Source organism: Rana temporaria, chromosome 2, assembly GCF_905171775.1.
Source record: "Rana temporaria chromosome 2, aRanTem1.1, whole genome shotgun sequence".
NCBI classification, from domain to species: domain Eukaryota; kingdom Metazoa; phylum Chordata; class Amphibia; order Anura; family Ranidae; genus Rana; species Rana temporaria.
In genome coordinates this window covers 423,163,480-423,189,947 of record NC_053490.1, presented here as the reverse complement: position 1 = coordinate 423,189,947, position 26,468 = coordinate 423,163,480, and the positions used below count along the sequence as shown (strand labels likewise).

At 46.4% G+C, this 26,468-nt stretch overlaps 1 protein-coding gene and 1 pseudogene across 1 annotated transcript in view; both read left to right on the top strand.

Annotated features, from left to right (window-relative positions):
* Positions 1 to 1,569: 1,569 nt before the first annotated feature.
* The window catches only part of SH3KBP1 (SH3 domain containing kinase binding protein 1), a 513,710-nt gene continuing 488,811 nt past the window's right edge, over positions 1,570 to 26,468 (top strand). Inside the window, 1 exon segment of the mRNA XM_040338226.1 lies at positions 1,570 to 2,001. Coding sequence (XP_040194160.1) covers positions 1,998 to 2,001 — 4 coding nt within the window. The 5' untranslated portion in view covers positions 1,570 to 1,997.
* LOC120929928 lies at positions 5,276 to 5,452 on the top strand (annotated as a pseudogene).

Genomic DNA, 26,468 nt, shown 5'->3' with positions numbered 1-26,468 from the left:
AGCCCAAAGGGTGGCGCCTTCCGAATGGAACTTCCCCTTTATAGTGCCGTCGTACGTGTTGTACGTCACCGCGCTTTGCTCGAGCATTTTTTTTTCACAATCGTGTGTATGCAAGGCAGGCTTGACAAGAATCACGTCGAGAAAAACGTTGTTTTTTCCACGACATTAAAAACGGTCGTGTATACGCGGCTAAAGGGTTTCCAACCACTTTAAAGCTTTGCCTATGGATAGTAAAAAATTGGCGTCGTTTGTTGCCGCTGCAGGGGCAGGCGTAATTTTGCAGCGTGACATGTTTAGTATCTTTTTAGTTGGCGTGACGTCTTTTACGTTTTAAAAAAAAAATTGTGTTGTGTATTTTTGGGCATTAAAATTGAAAAAAAGTGTATTTTCCCCCAAAAATTGCATTTGAAAAACCAAAGCGCGTGACATAAAAAAATTGCAAAATGCACCAATTTATTCTCTAATGCCCCGTACACACGGTAGTTTTTTGTGATGAAAAAAAACGACGTTTTAAAAAACGTCATTTAAAATGATAGTGTGTGGACAAAACGATGTTTTATGTCTTCAAAAAAACGACAAAAAAAAATTCGAACATGCTTGAATTTTTTATGTCGTTTTTCAAAACGTGTTTTTTGACCGTGTGTGGGCAAAACAACGTTTTTAAACCCGCGCATGCTCAGAAGCAAGTTAGGACGTGAGTTTGAATGGAACAGAGTGCCGTCGTACATGCTGAACGTAACCGCGCTTTGCTAGAGCTTTTGGAAAAAACGATGGTATGTATGCTACATCGTTTTTGAAAATGAAGTTTGAAAAACATCGTTTTTTTTCATCACATAAAACGTTGTTTTTTTCTATCACAAAAAACGACCGTCTGTACGCGGCATAAGGGCCAGATTCTCGTACATCCGCGCAATTTTGTGCGGGCGTAACGTATCTGATTTACGTTACGCCTCCGCAACTTAGAAGGGCAAGTGCTGAATTCTCAAAGCACTTGCTCCGTAAGTTGCGGCGGCGTAGTGTAAATCGGCCGGCGTAAGCCCGCCTAATTCAAATTTGGATCAGGGGGGCGTGTTTTATGTAAATCTACTGTGTGTAATTCACGTATCTAGCTGATTTACATATTTTGACGCGTAAATCAGCTTACACGCCCCTTGCGGTCAGCGGAAAAATGCAGTTACGATCCCACGGCGTAAGAGACTTGTCGGATCTAATGGATATCTATGCGTAATTGATTCTAATAATCAGGCGCATAGATACGACGGCTCGGATTAGGACTTACGACGGCGTACATGGCGCTGCGCCGTCGTAAGTCCTTTCAGAATCTGGCCCTAAGGCTTTAAAAAAAAAATATATATATAATGTTTGGGGGCTCCAAGTAATTTTCCAGCAAAGAATGAATAAAAATAAAAACTGATAGTTACATGTGAAGGAAAAGTATGAGGAAAAGCTTGTTCTTCCAGTGGAGCCAATCAGAGGAGTGTGTTATTAGAGGGGACATCCAGGCTCAGGCTTGGCATGCTGACTAGGAGGGGAGGGGAGGCGGGTCTCGCGAGGTTTGGCAGACAGCAGGCACAGAGTGTATGAAGCACAGGCAAGCCTGGCAGAGAGAAGAGAGAGCCCAGCAGTCACACTGAGCATCACAAACACTGCATGAGCAGCTGCAAGGGGGAGGCGGAGGAGAGGAGAGGAAGGGGAAATGCAGCGATCATCATCACACTCACTTTCTTAAACACATCAGCAGCAATAGCAGCAAATGCTCGTGCACGTCCAGCGCTGACAATAAGCCAGATCTGTACCAAGGTGTATGGCTCCCCGAGGCTGATCATCGCACAGGAGAGGATGCCTGCCTGTCACCTGCGCTCCATCACATAGGGATCATCAATAGGATAGAGGGGGGGATCCCTCACCTTTAGGGGGGGACCCCGATTCCAAGTCATCTCCTACACCCAACCGTGGAACTTTAACCCTGCCTTCATTGACATCCGGATCCGACATAAATGGGTGAGTGGCTGATCTGTCATGGATCGCTCGATTGGCATGAGGCTTTGTTTGGGGGGGGGGGAGATCTCCCCTTATTGGGGAAGGCACACACACATAAAGCAATACAGATCTGATGATACAGTCGGTGCTGGGTGTCCCTATGACAGCTGTCATGGGCAAGGAAAAAATAAATGAAGCAAGTAGTTACTTCCCTGGGCAGAAATGAAGTGCAAGCTTCTGGGATCAGTGCTTCCAAAGTACCTATGCCTGTCCTGTGTGTGATCTCACCCCACCTTTTGTAGGATGTTGTGTCATTTTCTGATGAAAGCCTCATTTGTGAATGGGTAAGAAAGGGTTAAGGGTCCTCCCTAGACTTAACCCTTTGTTCAGGGTGTCATGGGATGAGAGTTGCAGTGATGATACAATGCAGCTGTCACTGTGATTGGCACTTCTCCTATTGGATGGACTGTACTCCTCTTTATTGTTTGGTGTCAGTGATGCCTACATGCAGCATCCCTGCAGGAGCCCCCATCTCTCTCTCTGTTGTTGGTAGCAGGGTGGCTTTTATATTATGTGTTCCAGCCTTTGGAGATAAACACCAACATGAAGCATTTTCACGCTGGCGCTTGTGTGATGCCAAGGTCCTGATCGCTGTGTTCTTGACACTTGGGAAAATGTGTATTGATGGCATTCCTGTGCGGTGAAAGGTGTAAGCACGTTCTTTTGTCCCGCTCTGGAAAGGATAGAATGGACTGGGAGAAAATGTGTTTATTGACTCATTAACTATAGCCGTGCCAGAGAGGCCTGTGCTAAAAACAAGCAGTGAGTCCTTAAAGCGGGCATTTATCCTTGGCCTACCCCCCTCCTATACAAAATTTGGGAAGAGGGGTAGGTGCCTTTTCTGTAGAATTTTGACCCGTACTTTCTACTGTCTTGCCTAGGCGAAGATGATGTCACCTCTCCAGCTTGAAACCTGAGATACCAACAGCATCCCAGGAGGTTCCAGGAAACCTCTGTCTCACTGCGCATGCGCCAGAAATGTTGCACTGCGCATGCACGGGTAAATCTCTGCACCACGCCATTGAGGGTGGAGTACGGGAGCGCTTCTGCTCACTAGAGATGTGCTCCGGCGTGTTTGCAATGCCCACGTGCAGGGCCCGCCAGGAAGTCGGCACAGGCAGTGAGACATTGTCCCGATTAAGGATGACCCCCGGCGTGTTTGCACAGTCCATGTGCAGAGCCCGCCAGGAAGTCGGCACAGGCAGTGAGACATTATCCCGATTAAGGATGAGCCCCGGCGTGTTCGCACAGTCCATGTGCAGAGCCCGCCAGGAAGTCGGCATCGCGCTGCGCTAATCACAGGCAGGGAGACATTTCCCGATCTCTGCAGCCGAGCATCGGGATAATGTCTCCCTGCCTGTGATTAGCGCAGCGCGGTGCCGACTTCCTGGCGGGCTCTGCACATGGAGTGTGCGAACACGCCGGAGCTCATCCTTAGTCCCGATGCACGGCTGCAGAGATCAGGAAATGTCTATGCCGGAGGTCATCTATGCTGGTGACGTCACATGGGAAGATGTTGGCACAATACCTGGAGGTCTAAAGCCTGGTACACACTAGTAAGGATGAGCTCAGGTGTGTTCCCAACTCCACGTGCCCGCCAGGAGGCAGAAACTCTGCAGTGCTAATCAAAGGTAGTGGGACATTTCCCGATCTGTGCAGCCAAGGATCGGGAAATGTCTTGCTGCCTGTGATTAGCGCTGTGGAGTGAAAGCTTCCTGGCGGGCACGTGGAGCTGTGAACACGCCTGAGATCATCCTTGCACACTAGCAGTGTTTTATGTTCAACCCAGCGGGCTGAACCCAAAAAAACGAAGAGATCAAGAAATCTCACCTGCTAAGCTATTTTGTTAAGGCACGGGGAACGGCCTCTCTGCCCGAATACACTGGTCAGCACTAAGGATGAGCTCTGGCGTGTTCGCATAGTCCATGCGCAGAGCCCGCCAGGAAGTCGGCACGGTGCTGCGCTAATCACAGGCAGGGAGACATTTCTCGATGCTCAGCTGCAGAGATCAGGAAATGTCTCCCTGCCTGTGATTAGCGCAGCGCGGTGCCGACTTCCTGGCGGGCTCTGCACATGGACTGTGCGAACACGCCGGAGCTCATCCTTAGTCGGCACTCTCAGCCATTTATCGGTCATGCCCCTTGGACAGAAGCCAGACACACGGTGCCGAATGGCGGCTAGTTTCTGCTGAACTGGCCGATACCACCCAATGTTGGGCCCGTGTGCATGGGGATTTAGGCTACTTTTGCACAGGTGATCAATGCTATTGTGAATGACAATGGCCGGTATCTGCTGATTGCTGCAGCTGTTTCAGCCGCCTGTTAGCGACTAACTGTGGCCACTGAGCCTGGTGCACTTTAATGACGGGTAATAGTGGCTGTCTGCCCATCAGGTTATTATCATGTGGTGATTGTTGCTGGACTCGCTTTGTGTGCTTCCAACAGCAAGAGTGCTGGGACAAGGGCATCTAGTGCCCAGGGCAGAGACACCAAACGACCCCCCCAAAATGTATAAGCATTATGTGTCAGCAAAAATCCCCCCCAATTTTTTTTTGGAGCTCTGATCTTCACTTTTACCCCATATATTCCCATTGCAAGTCAACATTCTCGCCAAACAAAATTTGTCCTTCTTCCTGTACAAATACCAACTCAAATCCTCTCCCTCCCCAAATCCCCCCTTAACACAAATCCTCTACCACTCAAATTTCCCCTGTGAGTATAAATCCTATCCCCCTCCCAAATCCCCCACTCCCAGCACAACTACTCCCCACCTCAAATCCCCTTCTAGCACTAATCTCCCCCCCCCCCCAAATGTTTTGCCTCCGACCACAAATCCTCCCCCTCAAATCCCCCTTCATTACAAATAATCTAATCTACCCTTCAGGTCACCCCTTCTAACACATCCCCACGTGCCCAGAATACCCGTCCCTCCTGCCCACCCCTTGTTCCAGCCTCCTGAACAGCTGGGCGCACACCTGAAGCAGGTTTTGTGATAGCTCTAAAAAACGATCCAGGCAATTGCTGCTCAGCAGCTACAGTCAAGTTCTTACTCCATGTGGAGAGTTGAATACCAGTACATAGTTATATGGTTTAATTGGATGCAGTCAGTTAGGATGACAATTTCTCACTGACTCCTTCAGTTTTTCAGTTGAAGACTATTGGGTGGGAGGGTACAATTTGTTCTTATTGAATCCACCATTAACCCTTAGTTTACTGTAAGCAACCTAAATGAACACCTCGCTTCTCGGCCTTTTGGCTAAGATCAAGTGTAGTATCTGTTCTTATCAGTTGCCAGGAGGTGGCGCTGTGCTAACCGTCCCTAGTACACAACGAGGTGAAAAGGGATGGCAGAGGCATATGCAAAACCTGCTGGTGTGGAGGTGAAAGCCTTCTGATGGGGATGGAGAACCACTGGGTCAAGGACGGAGGGCCGGGAGTTTGTCTGGCCTTCTGGTGTTGGTGTTGGCGATGCTCCTACCCGCGTCCGGTGGAGGAGCTGGTGAGCCCGGCCTGAGGGGGTCTGGGTGAGCCATGCAAATCTGCTGGATTGATGGGGGGCCTGGAAGGGTTAGTACCGGTGGAGGCTGCTTGATAGTCGGTGGCTCTCCCTGAGAAAACCCAGAAGGGCTCTCGATCGGGTAGGAGAGGAGTGCCGCACTGACCTGGTCGGTGGGTCGGATAAGAACCGAAAAAAACTATAGTGAATGTGCCCCTGGAGTGGCAGCTCAGGGGTGCCATATCTGTACTAGTGTATCTCTCAGCACTTTTGCGTTTTGGCACCATGGTCACTTGACCATCACACTTTTTTAGCACCTGCCTCTAGGGCCGAGTCTTTTGGCTGGGACCAGAGGAATGTTTGATTCCTGGCCGAAGGGCCGGCCATTGTATTGCACGATGGTCACTTTCACTCTCCCCCATCTTCCTTCTCCCCCACTTTCTTATTGTTTACCCCAGTGTTTGTCACTTTTTTGTATTTTTTTTTGTTGGTTGGTTACACGTTTGTCACGAGTGATTAGCAGGGTGTAGGTCCTCGGGCCTGCCCTGAACGTCTTGGGAGTGGGTGGACATGGCCTTCTGGCTTAGTTCACCTGCTCCCATGGGGTCTCCCTTCGGGGGAGCCCCACCTAGTACTTGGGTGGGTTTGTTTCGGCAGACCTTCCAGAGAACAGGGTCTGTCTGGTTTCGGCCAGATGGACCATGTGAAGTACCTCAGATCCCGTCTGGAGCCTAATGCCCAGGGGGGGTCAGGGTAAGGTCCTGCCTTGTGGAGGACAAGTGTAACACCCGTTGCACGTTTTGTGTTTCACTCTTTATGTGTGTGCACTTTTTTTGGCACCGGGTGGAGTTTTTGGGTGTGTTTCACACGCCATGGGCTTTTAAAAAAACAAACACTTAATGAACACCTTCTACCCCCTTCTCCTCTTGGCTACAATATTTACATTTTTTTTTTTAATGGAAATAATTTTCTTTGAATATTTTTAGCCACATTTAGCAAAATCTTTAGTTCTGACTATGCAATTAAATTTAGCAAAAACATGCATTAGACCCCTTTCACACTGGAGCGTTTTTCAGGCGCTTTGGCATTGAAAAAAGCATCTGCAATCCCAATGTGAAAGCCCGAGTGCTTTCAGAGCTCTTTCACACTGCCAGCACCCGAAAAACGCTGGTAAAGGTCTGCTAAAACCCCTTTCACACTGGGGAGTTTTTCAGGCGCTTTGGCGTTAAAAAAAAAAAAAAAAAAAAAAAAGAGCCTCAATGGGAAGGGGCGCTTTAGGAGCGGTGTATTCAACGTTTCTAAAGCGCTGCAAAGAAGCTGCTTGCAGGACTTTTTTTGACGCCCTGCCAGCGCAGCGCCTCAGTGTGAAAGCACTCGGGCTTTCACATTGGGAATGTATATGAGGCTTCTTTCAGGCGCTTTACAGGCGCTTTTTTTAACGCTAAGACCTCTTTCACACTGGAGCGTTTTTCAGGCGATTTAGTGTGAAAACACTCAGGCTTTCACATTGGGATTTCAGATGCAGCTTCTTTCAGGTGCTTTTCAGGCGTTTTTTTTTTAACGCTAAAGTGCTTGAAAAACGCCCCAGTGTGAAAGGGGTCTTAAACCTGAACTCATTTTTTTTAATATATGTTCGAACTATGTCCCTCGCTAACATGTGAGGCCGCTGGATGGGCTGTATAAAGTGTATGTAGCTGAGGCCACACACAGCATACTACACTAAAGTGACCAGATTTTTAAAATGAAATCCGGGGACATCTTTTTTTTTTTTTTTTTACTAGTAATGGCAGCAATCAGCGACTCTCTGCCCCCCGCCTCACAGCTTGTCAAGTCTAAGGCTCCATTCACATCTAGGCAGACAAATTTGCAGTGTTTTGTCCTACGAATTGCGGCGGCAAATAGCGGCGTTTTGTACCGCGATTTGCAGCGACAAAACGCAGCGATTGTCCGCCTAGATGTGCCCCTAGATGTGCCCCTCTATGGAGATGGTTCCCGAAAGCCGCCTGAAAAAAAGGTCCGGGACCTTTTTTCAGGCGGCAGGCGGCAGGCGTTCGGCGTGGAGATGTGAACCATCTCCATAGAGGGCAATGTCTTTTCATCCCTCTGGCGGCAGCGGCGTCGCACTACAGGCGACAAAACGCCTAGATGTGAATGGGGACTAATGCCGCGTACACACGGTCGTTTTTCGGCATGAAAAAAATACTTTGTTTTTCAGCATGTCCAAAAAACTACGTTTTTCCAACTTCATCATTAAAAACAATGTTGCCCACACACCATCCTTTTTCGAAAAATGATGAACAAAGCACGGTGACGTACACCACGTACGACGGCATTCTGAAGGGGAAGTTCTATTCGCCTTTGGGCTGCTTTTAGCCGATTCCTTGTTGGTAAAAGACGATTTAAATAGTGTAATTGACTCCTCCACCAGACTGTACAATTGAACAAATACACAATAATTCACCTTTAGAGCCGGTTCACACTGGGGCAGCACGACTTGCCGAGCGACTCGGCAAGGCGATCTGCCCACGACTTCAGAGGCGACTTGCAAAATGACTTCTGTATTGAAGTCAATGCAAGTCGCCCTGAAGTCGTCCCAAAGTAGTACAGGAACCTTTTTCTAAGTCTGAGCGACTTGAGTCGCTCCTATAAGAACGGTTTCATAGTACAGAGCGGAGCGCGACTTGTCAGGCGACTAAATCGCCTCACGAGTTGCCCCTGTGTGAACCGGCTCTTATTGACAGGCATTACTTGTTTCAGTAAGAGCCGTTATCTAATAACTGTAGTATATCACATGCCACTGATAAAACGGATGACTGTTATGCATAATAACGGCATACTGAGCACTGAAGAAAAGCATTTGCAAATCATTTGTCAGAGAACATCAAACACATTGAAACTGATTACATTTTTACAAAGGTGGAAAGGCCTCATTTCCACGAGCGTACTTAAGCATCTGTGTGTAAGCAGTTCCATTTGTGGTAATTGGGACGCAGCGGCTGCACAGACAAATCCGCTGCTCCCACTTTGACATCCATGTGGGTGCAGGTGTGGGCATGTTCTTAAACGCAGACAATGTCAGTTCAGGGGCACGCACCCTCATGGATGTCAAATTGGGAGCAGCGCCTGTGTCTGTGCAGCTGTTGTGTCCTAATTGGCATGAATGCGACTGCCGGCACATGGATGCACGGAACACCTGTGCATTTAATGCATTCTTCGCACCGGTGTACAGTGATATTAAAGTCTTGATTTTCTTCTTGTTTCAAAAATAACAAACATGTTATACTTGCCTGCTCTGTGCAGTGGTTTTGCACAGAGCAGCCCAGATCCAGCAGCCCCGATCCTCTTCTTCTCGGGTTCCTTGTCTGTGCTACTGGCCCCTCTCTCCTGCTGAGTGCCCCCACAGTAAGCAGCTTGCTATGAGAGCACCCGCATGGAGCTGCTGCTCTGTGTGTCCATTCAGACACAGAGCTACGGCTCGGCCAATGCCCTCTCTCCTCTCATTGGCTCACTGACTTTGATTGACAGCAGCATGAGCCAATGGTGACCCCTGCTGTGTCTCAACCAATCAGGAGGGAGAGTCCCAGACAGCCGATGCTCTTGTGCAACAATGCTGGATCGAGATGAACTAAGGTAAGTATTTGGCCTGTTTCACACCTATGCATTGTTATAGCCAGATTCAGGTAGCTTTATGCCGGCGTATCAGTAGATACGCCAACGTAACTCTGAATCTACGCCGTCCTAAAATTAGGCTAAGATACGAGCGGCGTAAGTCTCCTACGCCGTTGTATCTTAGGGTGCAATATTTATGCTGGCCGCTAGGTGGCGCTTCCGTTGAGTTCGGCGTAGAATATGTAAATGACTAGATACGCCGATTCACGAACGTACGTGCGCCCGTCGCAATTAGTTACGCTGTTTACGTTAGAGATACGCCGGCGTAAACCTAAAGTTGCTCCCTAGGTGGCGCATCCCATGCAAGGTATGGATGTCGGGAAAGAGCCTATATTTTTACGTCGTTTGCGTAAGTTGTACGCGAATAGGGCTGTGCGTAAATTACGTTCACGTCACAGGCATTGAGCCGACGTATCTTTGGGCGTAAATACGACGTGATACTGAGCATGGGCGCGCATGCGCCGTTCGTTCGGCCATGCATCTACATGGGGTCAAGCCTCATTTAAATACAACACGCCCCCTACAGCCTACTTTGAATTACGCGCGCTTACGCCGGCCCATTTACGCTACGCCGCCGTAACTTAGGAGGCAAGTGCTTTGTGAATACAGCACTTGCCTCTCTAAGTTGCGGCGTAGCGTAAATACGGTACACTACGCCCACGCAACGTAGATCGGCCGTACCTGAATCTAGGCCTTAGTGCTTTTTGTATTTTGAAGATTTGCACTACAGAACTTGTTCCATAGGAAACCATGTTGAATGGACTGTTGTGCAAATCTGCAAAAAGCACTAAAAATGCATAGGTGTGAATCAGGCCTTAGGGGGGCCAGAGAATGCATTAAGATAAAAAAAAAAATTCTGCTTTTGGAACCACTTTAAAGTGGTTGTAAACCCTTATGCCGCGTACACACGACCGTTTTTTCGCGATGTGAAAAATACATTTTTTATGTCATTAAAAACGATCGTGTGTGGGCTCCAGAGCATTTTTCGCGATGTTGAAAATGGGCATTAAAAATTTAGAACATGCTCTTTTTTCGCGTCGTTTTTAACGTCGTAAAAAATGGTCGTGTGTAGGCTTTAACAACGTGAAAATAGCTCAGAAGCAAGTTATGAGACAAGAGTGCTTGTTCTGATAAAACTAGCGTTCGTAATGGAGATAGCACATTCTTCATCACGCTGTAACAGACTGAAAAGCGCAAATTGTCTCTCACCAAACTTTTACGAACACGAAATCGTCAAAAGCAGCCGAAAGGGTGGCGCAATCCGAATGGAACTTCGCTTTATAGTTCCGTCGTACGTATTGTACGTCACCGCACTTTGCTAGAGCATTTTTTTTTTCACGATCATGTGTAGGCAAGGCAGGCTTAACAATAATCGGGTTGAAAAAAAATTATTTTTTTTAGACCATTAACCACTAGAGTACCGGGCCATCGTCAAATGACGGCTCCACGGTTACTCTGAAAATTCAACAGGACGTCATTTGGCGTCCTGTATTCTTGCGGCCACTGGGGGGCGCGCGAGCGCGCCGGCGGCCGCGCGCCCGGCGCGTCCCCGAGATGCCGATGCGCGTGCCTGGCGGTCGCGATGTCCGCCAGGCACTCGGAATCGGCGGCTACAGGGACAAGACGTGGAGCTCTGTGTGTAAACACAGAGCTCCACGTCCTGTCAGGGGAGAGAGGAGACCGATCTGTGCCCCTTGTACATAGGGACACAGCATCGGTCACCTCCCCCAGTCACCCCCCTTTCCCCACAGTTAGAACACAATTTAGGGATACATATTAACCCCTCCCTCACCCCCTAGTGTTAACCCCTTGAATGCCAGTCACATTTATACAGTAATTAGTGCATATTTATCGCATTAATCGCTGTATAAATGTGAATGGCGCCAAAAACGTGTCAAAAGTGTCCGATGTGTTCGCCGCAATGACACGGTGACAGTAAAAAAATCGCAAATCGCCGCCAATACTAGTAAAAAAATTAATAAAATAAAAATGCCATAAATCTATCAGCTATTTTGTAAACGCTATAACTTGTGCGCAAACCAATCAATATATGATCATTGCGATTTTTTTTTACCAAAAATATGTAGAAGAATACATATCGGCCTAAACTGAGGAAAAAAAACGTTTTTTTTTTTTTTAAATTGTGATATTTATTAAATAAAAAAGTAAAAAATAGTGTTTTTTTTTTAAATTGTCACTCTTCTTTTGTTTATAGCGCAAAAAATAAAAACCGCAGAGGTGATCAAATACCACCAAAAGAAATCTCTATTTGTGGGAACAAAATGATAAAAAAATTGTTTGGGTACAGTGTAGCACGACCGCGCAATTGTCATTCAAAGTGCGACAGTGCTGAAAGCTGAAAATTGGCTTGGGCAGGAAGGGGCGTAAGTGCCCAGTATGGAAGTGGTTAAAAATGGTCGTGAGTATGCGGCATAAGGCTGGATTCACACCTAGGCATTTTTGGTGCTTTTTTGCATTTTGCAGATTTGCACTACAGATTGTGTTCCATAGGAAACCATATAGAATGGACTGTATTGCAAGTCTGCAAAATGCACTAAAACTGCATAGGTGTGAATCCAGCCTTGCAGACCACTTTAACCTCCAGGTAAGCCTAGATTAAGGCTTACCTGTAGGTCCAAGAAATATCTCCTTAACCTACACGGTTAAGGAGATATTTTCCAAAAAAGGGGCACTGATGTCTACGGGGCATGCGTGCCATAGACAACTGCGCAGGCGCACTAAGCGTGCCGTTAGTAAACGCGATCGTGCCGTCACTAGCAGCTCCAGCACCCATGTGCTGGAGTGACATCATCGCTTCGGCCAGTCACAGCGCCGGAGCAGCGTTACAGTGAGGCTGCATTTACGGGCACGGTAAGGATGCATTTGATGGGCACTGGTGAGGCTGCATTGATCTCCTGTATGATGTCTGCAGTCTCTGCCTGTCTTTTGTATGATGTCCTCAGTCTCTAACCATCTCTTGTATCATGTCCGCAACCTCTGACCATCTCCTGTATCATGTCTGCAGTCTCTAAGGGAGTCTGGAGAGGAGTCAAGAGTGGGAGCACCGCCGGGATGGGGGTCATGGGAGAAGTCAGACTTATGTGGACTGTGGAGAGAAGACTTAGGCCCCTTTCAGACGTCCGCTCCGCCTGTCCGTTATTACAAGTCCGTTAACGGACTTGTAATACATCCCTATGGGATCGCGTCCGTTAGCGGATGGAGCATCTGCTAACGTCCGCGTCCGTCGGGATCCGGTTTTCGGACGGAAGAAAACCCTATTTTTCTTCCGTCCGGCGGAACGGAACGGATGCAGACGGACAGACGGTCCGTCTGCATCCGGTTCCCCATAGGGCAGAGCGGAGCTGAGACAGGGCGGTCTCTGCACTGTGTGCGGGGACCGCCCTATCCGCCGACAGCTCAGCGGGGATCCCCGCTGAGCCGACGGAGACACACGGAGCGGACCCAGAAACGGTCCGCTCCGTGTGAAAGAGCCCTAAAGAATAAAACCAGAGCCACCGAGCTGGAGCTGACTGACTGATCCCTGCATGGTGCACTTGAGAGGAGGTCAGTGACAGCATTGCCAGGCCAGTCTGAGGGGGGGGGGGTCACTGATGTAAGGGGGGAGTGAATAAGATAATGTAAGGGGGCACTGATATAAAGGTTTCCCCCTTATATCAGAAACCCCACCCCCCCTTTACCTTGGTGTATTCTTTTTGCAGAAGGTAGTCTCTGGTCAACAGAGTCGTTCCCGTCCCCCCACGTTTCAAGTTCCCGGTGTCCCCCTTGATGATTGACCACTTTTAACTGGATTTTGCATATATATATATATATATATATATATATATATATATATATATATATATATATATATATATATATCCGGTCTTCCTATCTTAACCTTTTGGGGAGGAAAATCATAGTAATATAAATATACCCATCTTTTATATAAGGGTGTAGGTAAGGGTTAATTTAACTGTCATATATTTTTATTTGGCATATAAGTAATATGTGTACCAGGTATTATTGAAATATCTCCAGGTGTACAGAAGTTATGTGGGAACATACATTTCCCATTGATTTGCATGGGACTTTAAACAAAAACCCCGACCCTCACAAATGGGGGTAGTTAAAGCGGGGGTTCACCCTATAAACCCCAAAAAAAAAAAGTTTTGTTCTACCATAAAATCAGGCATTGTAGCGCGAGCTACAGTATGCCTGTCCCGATTTTTTTTCCCCCGTACTCACCGTTTACTTGTACATCGAAGATACCGACTCCCCTCGGGGAATGGGCGTGCCTATGGAGACGGAGGATGATTGACGGCCGGCTCTGGCGCGTCACGCTTCTCCGGAAATAGCCGAAATAGGCTTGGCTCTTCACGGCGCCTGCGCATAGCCTGTGCGCAGGCGCTGTGAAGAGCCGAGACCTACTCCGGCTGTCTTCGGGGAGAGTGACGTGCCAGGGCCGGCCGTCAATCATCCTCCCTCTCCATAGGCACGCCCATTCCCCGCGGGAGCCGAAATCTATAATGTACGATTACACTGTGAGTCCGGGGTTAAAAAAATCGGGACAGGCATACTGTAGCTCGCGCTACAATGCCTGTCTCGATGGTAAAATCATGTCACTGAGGGTGAACCACCGCTTTAAGGGATAAATTAACTATCCTATAGTTTAAGTGGACATATAAGTAACATGTGACCAAGTGTTATCGAAATATGTACAGCCGTTTGGAAGTTATGAAGTAACATGTATTTCCCATAGAGTTGAATGGGACTTTAAAGGAAAACCCCGACCATGGCAAATGGGGGTGGGTAAGGGTTAAACCACCTATCCTATGTTTGTTGCTGACATATAAGTAACATGTGTGCCAAGTTTCATGTTAATATCTTTAGCCGTTTGGACGTGATGCTGGAACATACATACATACATACATATATATACACACACACACACACGTTGAGTTTTATATATATATATATAGTGAGGAAAATAAGTATTTGAACACCCTGCTATTTTGCAAGTTCTCCCACTTGGAAATCATGGAGGGGTCTGAAATTGTTATCGTAGGTGCATGTCCACTGTGAGAGACCTAATCAAAAAAAAAAAATCCAGAAATCACAATGTATGATTTTTTAACTATTTATTTGTATGATACAGCTGCAAATAAGTATTTGAACACCTGAGAAAAACAATGTTAATATTTGGTACAGTAGCCTTTGTTTGCAATTACAGAGGTCAAACGTTTCTTGTAGTTTTTCACCAGGTTTGCACACACTGGAGGAGGGATTTTGGCCCACTCCTCCACACAGATCTTCTCTAGATCAGTCAGGTTTCTGGGCTGTCGCTGAGAAACACAGAGTTTGAGCTCCCTCCAAAGATTCTCTATTGGGTTTAGGTCTGGAGACTGGCTAGGCCACGCCAGAACCTTGATATGCTTCTTACAGAGCCACTCCTTGGTTATCCTGGCTGTGTGCTTTGGGTCACTGTCATGTTGGAAGACCCAGCCTCGACCCATCTTCAAAGCTCTAACTCAGGGAAGGAGGTTGTTGCCCAAAATCTCGCAATACATGGCCCCGGTCATCCTCTCCTTAATACAGTGCAGTCGCCCTGTCCCATGTGCAGAAAAACACCCCCAAAGCATGATGCTACCACCCCCATGCTTCACAGTAGGGATGGTGTTCTTGGGATGGTACTCATCATTCTTCTTCCTCCAAACACGGTTAGTGGAATTATGACCAAAAAGTTCTATTTTGGTCTCATCTGACCACATGACTTTCTCCCATGACTCCTCTGGGTCATCCAAATGGTCATTGGCAAACTTAAGACGGGCCTTGACATGTGCTGGTTTAAGCAGGGGAACCTTCCGTGCCATGCATGATTTCAAACCATGACGTCCTAGTGTATTACCAACAGTAACCTTGGAAACGGTGGTCCCAGCTCTTTTCAGGTCATTGACCAGCTCCTCCCGTGTAGTCCTGGGCTGATTTCTCACCTTTCTTAGGATCATTGAGACCCCACGAGGTGAGATTTTGCATGGAGCCCCAGTCCGAGGGAGATTGACAGTCATGTTTAGCTTCTTCCATTTTCTAATGATTGCTCCAACAGTGGACCTTTTTTCACCAAGCTGCTTGGCAATTTCCCCGTAGCCCTTTCCAGCCTTGTGGAGGTGTACAATTTTGTCTCTAGTGTCTTTGGACAGCTCTTTGGTCTTGGCCATGTTAGTAGTTGGATTCTTACTGATTGTATGGGGTGGACAGGTGTCTTTATGCAGCTAATGACCTCAAACAGGTGCATCTAATTTAGGATAATAAATGGAGTGGAGGTGGACATTTTAAAGGCAGACTAACAGGTCTTTGAGGGTCAGAATTCTAGCTGATAGACAGGTGTTCAAATACTTATTTGCAGCTGTATCATACAAATAAATAGTTAAAAAATCATAAATTGTGATTTCTGGATTTTTTTTTTTTGGATTATGTCTCTCACAGTGGACATGCACCTACGATGACAATTTCAGACCCCTCCATGATTTCCAAGTGGGAGAACTTGCAAAATAGCAGGGTGTTCAAATACTTATTTTCCTCACTGTGTATATATATATATATATATATATATATATATATATATATATATATATATATATATATATATATATATATATATAGCCCTATGTGATTTCATATCTGTCTTATCTATATATAATACACTCTTCAAATGTGCTTTAAAATACATGGTTTTCCCTTTCATGAACAAGAAAGTTTTTCTGTTGGGCTGGTATGACATTGTTTCCAAAATTCAGGCTGAAATCAGACCTGAAGCAGTGAACAGGGACGCACCGAACTCGTGCTGTCAGCTGCTGCGTGTTCTAGTGTGAACCCAGCCTTATACTCTCTGGCACTCAAGCTGCAAGAAAGTCGGATCAAAGTAGTGCAGGAACCTTTTCAAAGTCGCTGCGACGGGTGCCATTAAAATCAGTGGGCTGCAACTTGTCATGCGACTTTGTGTCCAAAGTCAGATGTCACGTTGTACTAGTGTGAACAGAGCCTTAAAGTGGAGGTTCACCCTAAAAACGATTTTTTAACACTAGAGGCAGCATAGTAAGGGCATATACTTTTGGCAAGTTTTTTTTTTTTTTTTTTTCTCCGTACTTACCTTTTATATTCTGATTTGGTCCAGGACTTCTGCGTTCTGATGACTCCGGGACTGGGCGTTCCTATCCCTGCCTCAGGCTTCCGATGCTTGCGGGACTGGACGTTCCCATCCTTTCGTTGGATGATTAACGGCTTGTGAAACAGGTGACCTGTCGCACAACGCGTGTCACCAGATTTCCGGAAATACCCGAGCTAAGAGTCAACACTATACGGCGCCTGTGCCCGCCGTGTAGAGCTGACTGCGCAGGCGCCGTATAGTCCCGACTTGCAGCTCGGCTATTTCCCGACATCTGGTGACGCGCGTTGTGCGACAGGTCACCTGTTTCACAAGCCGTCAATCATCCAACGAAAGGATAGGAACGCCCAGTCCTGCAGTCATCGGAACCCGGAAGCCCTGGAGAAAAACAGATTATAAAGGTATGTACAGAGCAAAAAAATAAAAAATACGCCGAATGTAAATGCCCTTACTATGCTGGATCTAATGTGTGTAAAATAAATTTTTTTTTTTTTGGGTGAACCCCCCGCTTTAAGAATAGGGCGGAGCAAATAGCTACGTCTTGTGTTTTTAAATTACGTAAGTAATATATAGTTCTATTGTTCCCATTATGTGCGATTGATACTGCGTGCTGTTTGTGTAGCTAACATTGATAGCTATTTGTTTAACCTGTTGTTGCCCACTTAACACTCATGTGCAGCAGTAAACGGGGTGGACTATAACGCCCGCATGGCGCACATATGCCTCCATGGGTAGCAGAGATTTATTTTTCTTTTTTTTTTCAAATATTTTATATTTAAATCTCAAAAGGCGATTACAGGTTATCACATTAACAACTTGTAGTTAGCAACACAACAGATACACCGAAATAATAGACCAGGAATAAAAAAAATATAAAAAAAAACCTGATGTTAAGTTAGATCATGCATATCATACCCAGTATACAATCTGTATGGATATAATTACCGTAGTGTGGCAACCAAATGACAACTCCATAGAAACTGTTTCTGGGACTGCCCATTTCATTTTCCATTTTCAAAATCTCCCATTAAGAGAGAAGAGTAAATGATAACCACCTTTATAGCGGCTAGTGAAAAAGAAAGAGTGAGGGGGGGGGGGGGTGCCCAGTCTTTGGGTGGCTAGACAGGATACAAATGCTCAACGATCATGATCTGAGTATGTTTAGATCTTCTTCAGTGAGGGTAAATATATTCCATAATCTCCACAATTTATCATGTTTATTTTGTGCCGAAAGTGTGAGATCTTCCATTTTACTGATCTCTTCCACTTTATGGAGCCAGCAGCCGACTGTTGTGGGTGATGCGTCTTTCCACTTAAGGGGGATACATGCCTTTGCGGCGTTGATTGATCAAATGTCGTAGAATTGATTTCTCCTGACCGGACAAAAAAAATGTGTAGCATCGTACCTCCTTCCTCCTGGCGTCTCCAGCAACAATCGGGCACTTTGGGATAACATTTATGTAGCATCTGCGAGGTGTGGTACCATATTGTCAGTATTTTGTAATTGGTTTCTTGGATTTTGGTGCAGATGGATGACTTCAATGAGAACCTAATCATATTTTGTCTTTGATTTATCATAAATTTACGGTTCATCTTTCTCCCATTTCTCTATCCAAGGTACTGTAGGTGCAGTTGTTCTGGGGGGGGGGGGGGGCTGGGGGCCATCAGTAGACCATACATTTTCGAGAGTACCTGCATCAAACTCCCATTGTCTGAGTAGTACTCTTCAAATGTGGAGAGTTGTTGACCAAATCTTTCTGGGGTCTTTAGAGAGTGAAGGAAGTTGTGAAGCTGTTGAGCATTCCAAAATGGCAGACGGAAGGGACATGAGGGTTCCATTAATGCCGAGATTGAAGACCAGCCTTCTGACCGTAGAAAGTGTGATGCCCTAAAACAATTATTCTGTCACAGGGTAGAGAATTGACTGTCTCAGGCCTGGGAGAAATTGCGGATTCCCAAGAATGGGCATCAGGGGAGAGTCTGTGTTTGAGAAAGAGGTGCAACTACTTGTGCGCAGAGGTTTCTATGCGGAGAGTGTGCTCCTAGCTCAATGTCCGAGCTGTGAAAGACTTCCCGTCTCTAGTAATGATTGGAAGATGACTGGAGTGGCTCACAGTGGTCATGTGATTTGTCAGACCTTTATACCCCCTTCCCCTGGGCATAATAGCCCAGTTAAGGGAATGCCAACGCTGGAAGAGAAGGGGTTAATTTGTTTAGCACTCTATCACTACTATTAGGCCCCTTTCACACAGGGCGGATCAGTAATGATCCGCCCCGTGAACCTCCGCTTGCTCAGCGGGGATCTCTCCGTTGATGCCCGCTAAGCCGGCGGATGACAGGGCGGTCCCCGCACACTGTGCAGGGACCGCCCTGTCTTTTCTCCACTCTCCCTTATGGGGGGATCGGATGAACACGGACCGTCTGTCCGTGTTCACCCGATCCGATCCGCCATGCCACGGATGCAAAAGTAGGTTTTTTCTCCGTCTCACTTTGGCGGGTCGGATGTCAGCGGGCATGTCACCGCTAACATCCGTGGCTCCAAAGAGGAGCACGGAGCGCCCGTTCAGGTCCAACTAAAAAACTGGCAGGCGGACCTGAACGGGCCGCCCATGTGAAAGAGCCCTTAGGGGCATTTATAAAGAAGTGAATGTTTGCCGAATCTCACTTTTGCTACTTTATAAATTCACTCCTAAATGATTATTTAATCATCTTAGTAGTGCAACTGAACTACTAAAATTGTCCTTGTAGCTCTAGCATGAAGGTTCAGATTCGTTGCTAATAAACTATTTTCATTATTTATTTTATAATCTTAGAGTACTGTGGGCAAACTGCCAAATGAAAGAATTGTACAACTGGTATCATTTCACTCTCTATGTATGATAAAATGCATTTAAAATACTTCAACATGCTGAATGATCAGAGCCAAAAGACACATTTGTATTTGCATTTTGGTGCATCTTATTATATACACTGCTCAAAAAAAATTAAATGAACACTTTTGAATCAGAACTCCTGTGATATTGATCTGGTCAGTTAAGTAGCGGAGGGGGAGGGGTGTATACAGAGGGGGTTGTTAATCAGTTTCAGCTGCTTTGCTGTTAATTGAAATTAACAACAGGTGCACTAGATGGGCAACAATGAGACAACCTCCAAAACAGGAATGTTTTTTCAGGTGGAGGTGTCTGACATGTTATTTCCCTACTCATCTTTTCTGACTGTTTTTCACTAGTTTTGCATTTGGCTAGGGTCAGTGTCACTACTGGTAGCACAAGGCGATACTTGTACCCTATAAAGGTTGCACAGGCAGTCCAACTTCCAACTCCTCAATACGTGTCAATGCCAGAAGGTTTGCCATGTCTCCCAGCTCAAGAGCATGGAGGAGATTCCAGGAGACAGGTAGTTGCTTTAGGAGAGCTGGACAGAGCCGTAAAAGGTCCTTAACCCATCAGCAGGACGGATATCTGCTCCTTTGTGCAAGGAGGAACAGGATGAGCACTACCAGAGCCCTACAAAATGACCTCCAGCAGGTCACTGGTGTGAATGTCTCTGAACAAACAATCAGAAACAGACTTCATGGGGGTGGCCTGAGGTCCCAACATCCTCTAGTGTGCTCTGTGCTCACTGCTGGACACTGTGGAGCTTGATTGGCATTTTCCATTGAACACCAGAATTGGCAGGTCCGCCACTGGTGCCCCATGCTTTGAGATGAGAGCAGGTTCACCCTGAGCATATGTGACAGACGTGAAAGGGTCTGGAGAAGCCACGGAGAACTTTATGCTGCCTGTAACATCGTTCAGCATGACCAGTTTGATGGTGGGTCAGTGATGGTCTGGGGAGGCATATCCATGGAGGGACACACAGACCTCTACAGGCTACACAATGGCACCCTGACTGCCATTAGGTATCGGGATGAAATCCTTGGACCCATTGTCGGACCCTACGCTGGTGCAGTGGGTCCTGGGTTCCTCCTGGTGCACAACAATGCAGCCAGTTCCTGGAGGATGAAGAAATTGACACCATTCAATGGCCCCCACGCTCACCTATCCAAAATCCAAAAGAACACCTCTGGGACATTATGTTTCGGTCCATCTGGTGCCGCCAGATTGCGCCTCAGTCTGTTCAGAAGCTCATTGATACTCTGGTCCAGATCGTGGAGAAAATACCCCAGGACACCACCCGTCGTCTCCTTAGGAGCATGCCCTGATGTTGTCAGGCATGCATACAAGCACTTGGGGGCCAGTATGAGTTGTTGCCATGGAATTTCAGCAAAATGGAATAGCTTGCTGCATACTATTTTCACTTAGATTTTTGGGGTGTCTTTGAATACAGCCCTCTGTAGGTGGATAATTTTAATTTCCATCAACTGATGTGCCATCCTTTCATTCCTAACACATTACCCAGTCCCTATCAGTATAGATATCCAGCATGAGATTTTTGCCCGTTGAGAGCTGATATGTTTTCAAAGTGTTCCTTTTTTTTTTGAGCAGTGTATATGATTAGATTTGTTTCTCTTGGTTTTAATACTCTTCATGCCTTTATCAAATTCAAGTACTGATTAAACCCACTATATTGATCTAGAGGAATTGTATTGTGCTATAGATGTTGGAGATGTAGCTAAAGCCTCGGACACACGATTGGATTTTCCATGGACAAAGCCTCGGAATTTTGGCAGAAGGGCGTTGGCCAGGAACTTGTATTGCATACAAAAGACAAAGAATTGGCCAACAAACACAAAACTATGCGGCGTATCTCCAGATACGCCGCCGTAGTTTCAAATGTGCGCCGTTGCATCTTTACGCCGATTCACAAAGCTAGATACGCCTGAAAACATGGCTTCAGCCACCCGACATAACTTGCGTACGCCGGCGCATAGTTACGCTGGACGCATTCGGCGTTCCCATAAAAAAATATGCAAATAAGTAAGAGACGCCGATTCACGAACATAGTTGCGCCCGGCGTCTGATCGGCGTAAAGTTACCCCTGCTATATGAGGCGCAGCCAATGTTAAGTATGGACGTTGAAACAGCATTGAATTTTACACGTTTTACGTCGTTTGCGTAAGTCGTCCATGAATGGGGCTGGGCCTAGGTTACGTTCACATCGACTAAGCATTGAGCGGGCGTAATTTACGGAGAAAATTTGACGTGATACTGAGAATACGTCGTTCGTTAAGCGCGTCATTTACGTGGGGTCACGATTCATTTACATACAACACGCCCACTACCAGCCTAGTTTGAATAAGGCAGGCTTACGCCGGCCCATTTACACTACGCCGCCGTTACTTAGAGCGCAAGTTCTTTCTGAATACGGGACCTGCCGCTCTAAGTTACGGCGGCGTAGTGTATCTGAGATACGCTACGCCTGCCTAAAGATAGGCGATTCTTTCTGAATCTGGCCCAATGTGTTTTTTCAGCTCTTTAGTGCCACCCTTTGGGAAACTTCTGCTAATGTTGTGTTATGGTTAGCATTGCTTCTGAGCATACGTGTTTGTACTTTGGATTTTTTTCCGACAGACTTCTGTACACACGTTCTGATATTACGATATTACGACACACACATTTGTTGTCGGAAAATTTTAAAGCATGCTATCCCACATTTGTTGGCGGAAATTCCGACAACAATTGTCCGATGGAGCATACAAACGTTTGGATTTTCAGACAACAGCCTGCCATCACACAATTTCTGTCGGAAAATCCGATCGTGTGTACGAGGCTTAAGAAGCACAGGTTTATACCTCGAGGTATGACATTTTTAGTAGAAATCGGGTCAAATGTTCTATCTTAAAGCGGGGGTTCACCCGTACATAAAACTTTTTCCCCCTAGATTCCTGCTCGTTTTGTCTAGGGGAATCGGCTAGTTGTTTTAAAATATGAGCTGTACTTACGGTTTACGAGATGCATCTTCTCCGCCGCTTCCGGGGATGGGCTGCGGGACTGGGCGTTCCTATTTTGATTGACAGTCTTCCGAGAGGCTTCCGACGGTCGCATCCATCGCGTCACGATTTTCCAAAAGAAGCCGAACGTCGGTGCGCAGGCGCAGTATAGAGCCACACCGACGTTCGGCTTCTTTCGGCTACTAGTGACGCGATGGATGCGACCGTCGGAAGCCTCTCGGAAGACTGTCAATCAAGAAGGAACGCCCGCTCCCGAAGACCCATACCCGGAAGCGGCGGAGAAGATGCATCTCGAAAACGGTAAGTACAGCTCATATTTTAAAACAACTAGCCGATTCCCCTAGACAAAACGAGCATCCATCTAAGGGGAAAAGAGAAAAAATAAACATCATTGGGTGAACTCCCGCTTTAAATCCTTATACAGCTACTTCAAGATCAAGCAACAGAGCAGAAAATAGATGGACTTTGCTGTGCCGCACCGATGTAAAAAAGTAGCTCCTGCACTACTTTTGGCGATTTCAAGTGCGACTTGCATAGACATCTGTGCATAAAGTCTCAAAAAATGTCAGCCAAGTCGCACCTGAAGTAGCACTGACATGCAGCTTTGTAATTGTGCAATTTTAAGTGAAGTTGCGCAATTTCAAAGCCGCATTCAGAGCAATTGCATCCTCCGCAGCCTTTGTAGACAAGTCCAAGATTATTGGCTATATACTTTGCTGTGAAGAGTTGGTCCTGGACCACTAGGTAGTAAAGGTGGATTCCAGTGTATAATTTGTTTGAAAACAATACGAAATAGCCCAAATTACTACTTCTTTGTTACATAAATTAGATGGGGATAGAAGATAACATAGGTATACTCCAGGGACACGCAGTGCCGATCCTGACCTCCGTATGGCCCTAAGCAAAATTACATGTCACATTAAAGTTGAGAAGCGCGCGGGGGGGTTTTGGCACTACCGACAGTGACATGTCACATTGAAGATTAAAGTTGAGAAGCAGGGGGGGGGGGGTGTTCTGCTGTTGGAAATTACATCTTACATTAACCACTACAGATCCGCGCTATCGTCAAAAGACGTCTGTAGCGCGGACCTGAAGTGCCGAGTGGACGTCTTTAGACGTCCTATTGTTTACATTACCCGTGCGCGCCGCTGGGGGGCGCGCAGCGGGTAAACACTGTCCCAGCGCATCGCTGGGAAGCCGATGCGTGTACCTGGCGGCCGCGATGTCCGCCGGGTACACGCTATCGACGGTAACACAGAGCTCCACGTGCTGTCAGAGGAGAGGAGACCGATCTGTGTCCCTTGTACATAGGGACACAGCATCGGTCACCTCCCCCCAGTCACCCCCCTCCCCCCACACAGTTAGAACACACCCAGGGAATACATTTAACCCCTTCCCCACCCCCTAGTGTTAACCCCTTCCCTACCAGTCACATTTATACAGTAATTGGTGCATTTTTATAGCACTGATCGCTGTATAAATATGAATGGTCCCAAAATTGTGTCCAATATGTCCGCCGCAATATCGCAGGCCTGACAAAAAAATCGCAGATCGCGTCCATTATTAGTAAAAAATTAAAAATAAAAAATAAATCCTAAATCTATCCCCTATTTTGTAGGCGCTATAACTTTTGCGCAAACCAATCAATAAACGCTTATTGCGATTTTTTTTTTTTTTTTTTTTTTTTTTTTTTTTAACAAAAATATGTAGAGGAATACGTATCAGCCTAAACTGAGGAAATTTTTTTATTTTTTTTTTTAAATGGGATATTATTATAACAAAAAGTAAAAAATATTGTTTTTTTTTTTTTCAAAATTTTCTGTCTTTTTCTGTTTATAGCACAAAAAAAAAAAATCGCAGAGATGATCAAATACCACCAAAAGAAAGCTCTATGTGTGGGGAAAAAAATGATAAAAATATAATTTGGGGACAGTGTTGTATGACCGCGCAATTGTCATTCAAAATGCGTCAGCGCTGAAAGCTGGTCTGGACACGAAGGGGGTTTAAGTGCCCAGTAATGAAGTGGTTAAAGTGAGAAGCGGGGGGGTACTTCTTACCTCTTCTCCCATGCGGCCAGCGAGTTGAGAAGCAGAATGAGGGTCCAAAAATTACTTCTCACCAGGCGGGGCCTCTAGTAATTTGGGGGGCCCTCCGCAACTTTGCGGGGCCCTAAGCGGCTTGCATAGTGAGCCTATAGGGTGCCCTGGGGACACGTTTGTTATGATCTTCAAGACATCTGCGACTATCCATTATTATGAGCTATTCTAAAGCTATAAAAGCCACTTAGTAGAGCAGCCAGTCTTATTTACTGCCGTTTGGTCAGAAGTAACATATTGATGGTAAGGTTTTTCTCGTGGCTAATGTCACTCACGTGTAGGCACTATGCTAAACGATTGCAATGATTGTCCATGTTTGTATACTGTACACATTCACAGGCAGCCTCAGAGGGAGAGCAGTTTGGATGGGAACTTTTAATAGGAAGGCAGGGTAGTATAACTAGAAGATCTAATTCAAGTCCATTGACTTCGATTTCCCTTCTAAATTTTTTTTTTTCTTTGTCTTTTTTACTCACTTCCTGTTTCTCCTCAGTAAGCTTGCCCCCATCATCCGAGCCGTTCTGGCTGGGGGTTAGTCAGCCAGAACAGCTTACTGAGGAGGAACAGGAAGTGAGAAATTCAGACAAAGAAAACAAAGGAAAAAAAAAACATTTAGGCCTTGTACACACGGTCGTTCCAAACCAATGAGAATGGTCCGACGGACCGTTTTCATCGGTTCACCGCTGAAGTGGCCTGACGGCCTGATATGCGTACACACCATCGTTCCAAAAACCGATCGGGTCAGAACGCGGTGACGTCAAACACACGTCGTGCTGAATAAAACGAAGTTCAATGCTTCCAAGCATGTGTCGACTTGATTCTGAGCATGCGCGGGTTTTGAACCAATGCTTTTCTGTACTAACCATCGGTTTGGACCGATCGGGCAGCGGTCCATCGGTTCGGTTTGGAAGCATGCTTTAAAATTTGGGACCGAAGGAAAACAGACCGATGGGCTATACACATGGTCGGTTTGGACCGATGAAACTGAACCTCGGCCCATTCTCATCGGTTTTGTCAGACCGTGTGTACGGGGCCTTAGAAGGGAAATCGAAGGAAAAGGTTAGTGAACCAACAGTTCACTAGCTTAAGAGCCGGTTCACACAGGGGCAACTTGTCAGGCAAATTAAAGTGGCTCCGACTTAGAAAAAGTTTCTTGTACGACTTTGGGATGACTTCAGGACGACTTGCATTGACTTCAATACAGAAGTCATTTTGCAAGTCGCCTCTGAATTTGATGGCAGATCGCCTTGCCGAGTCGCTCGGCAAGTCGCGCTGCCCCAGTGTGAACCGGTGATCTGGCGATATGGTTCTTCCTATCGATATGGTTCCTGTCTTGACTGCACAGGCGCAATCCTTGCCGATGGAAATCGCTGAACCTCCAGGGTGACGTAGAAATTTGAGGTAAGTGGCCAGTCGGCCTCACGTCCTCGCATGGCTCGCTGCGCTCGCTCTGCCTCCTGGCTCTTTATTTGACATCCTCCAATCCACGGGGATGTTAAGGAATGAGCCTGGATGCCGCCCGAGGTTCGGCGATTTCCGTGGGCTTCATCCGCGCCTGCGCAGTCAGGCAGGGAACCATCTCGATAGGGGAACCAGATTGACAAGACACCGGCTCTAAACCTATTTAGAAAATAAAAAAAAAACCTTTACAACCCCTTTAGGGCTGGCTGGTAGCGAACGACTTGACATTTTGAGGCCTTTGATAATGTATTATCTTCTAACACTCACATTTCTTTAACCCCAATATAATGAACATCATTATTTAATGACCTTTTGTCTGTTAAGTTTACTATCCTTACAAATGAATAAATGAATTCATGGCTCAAATGTAGGCAGAACACCTTTCTGTCTTTAGTATGTTCATAAAAAATAAGGCAGATCTTTAGTGAATTTTTATATTTTGCAAACATTGGGCCAGATTCAGATAGATCAGCGGATCTTTAGATCCGCGTAATCTATCTGATTTAAGATCCGCCGCCGCAAGTTTTAGAGGCAAGTGGGTTATTCACAAAACACTTACCTCCAAACTTGCGGCGGCGGATCGTAATTCCTCCGGCGGAATTCAAATTCCGCGGCTAGGGGGAGTGTGCTATTCAAATCAGGCGCGTCCCCG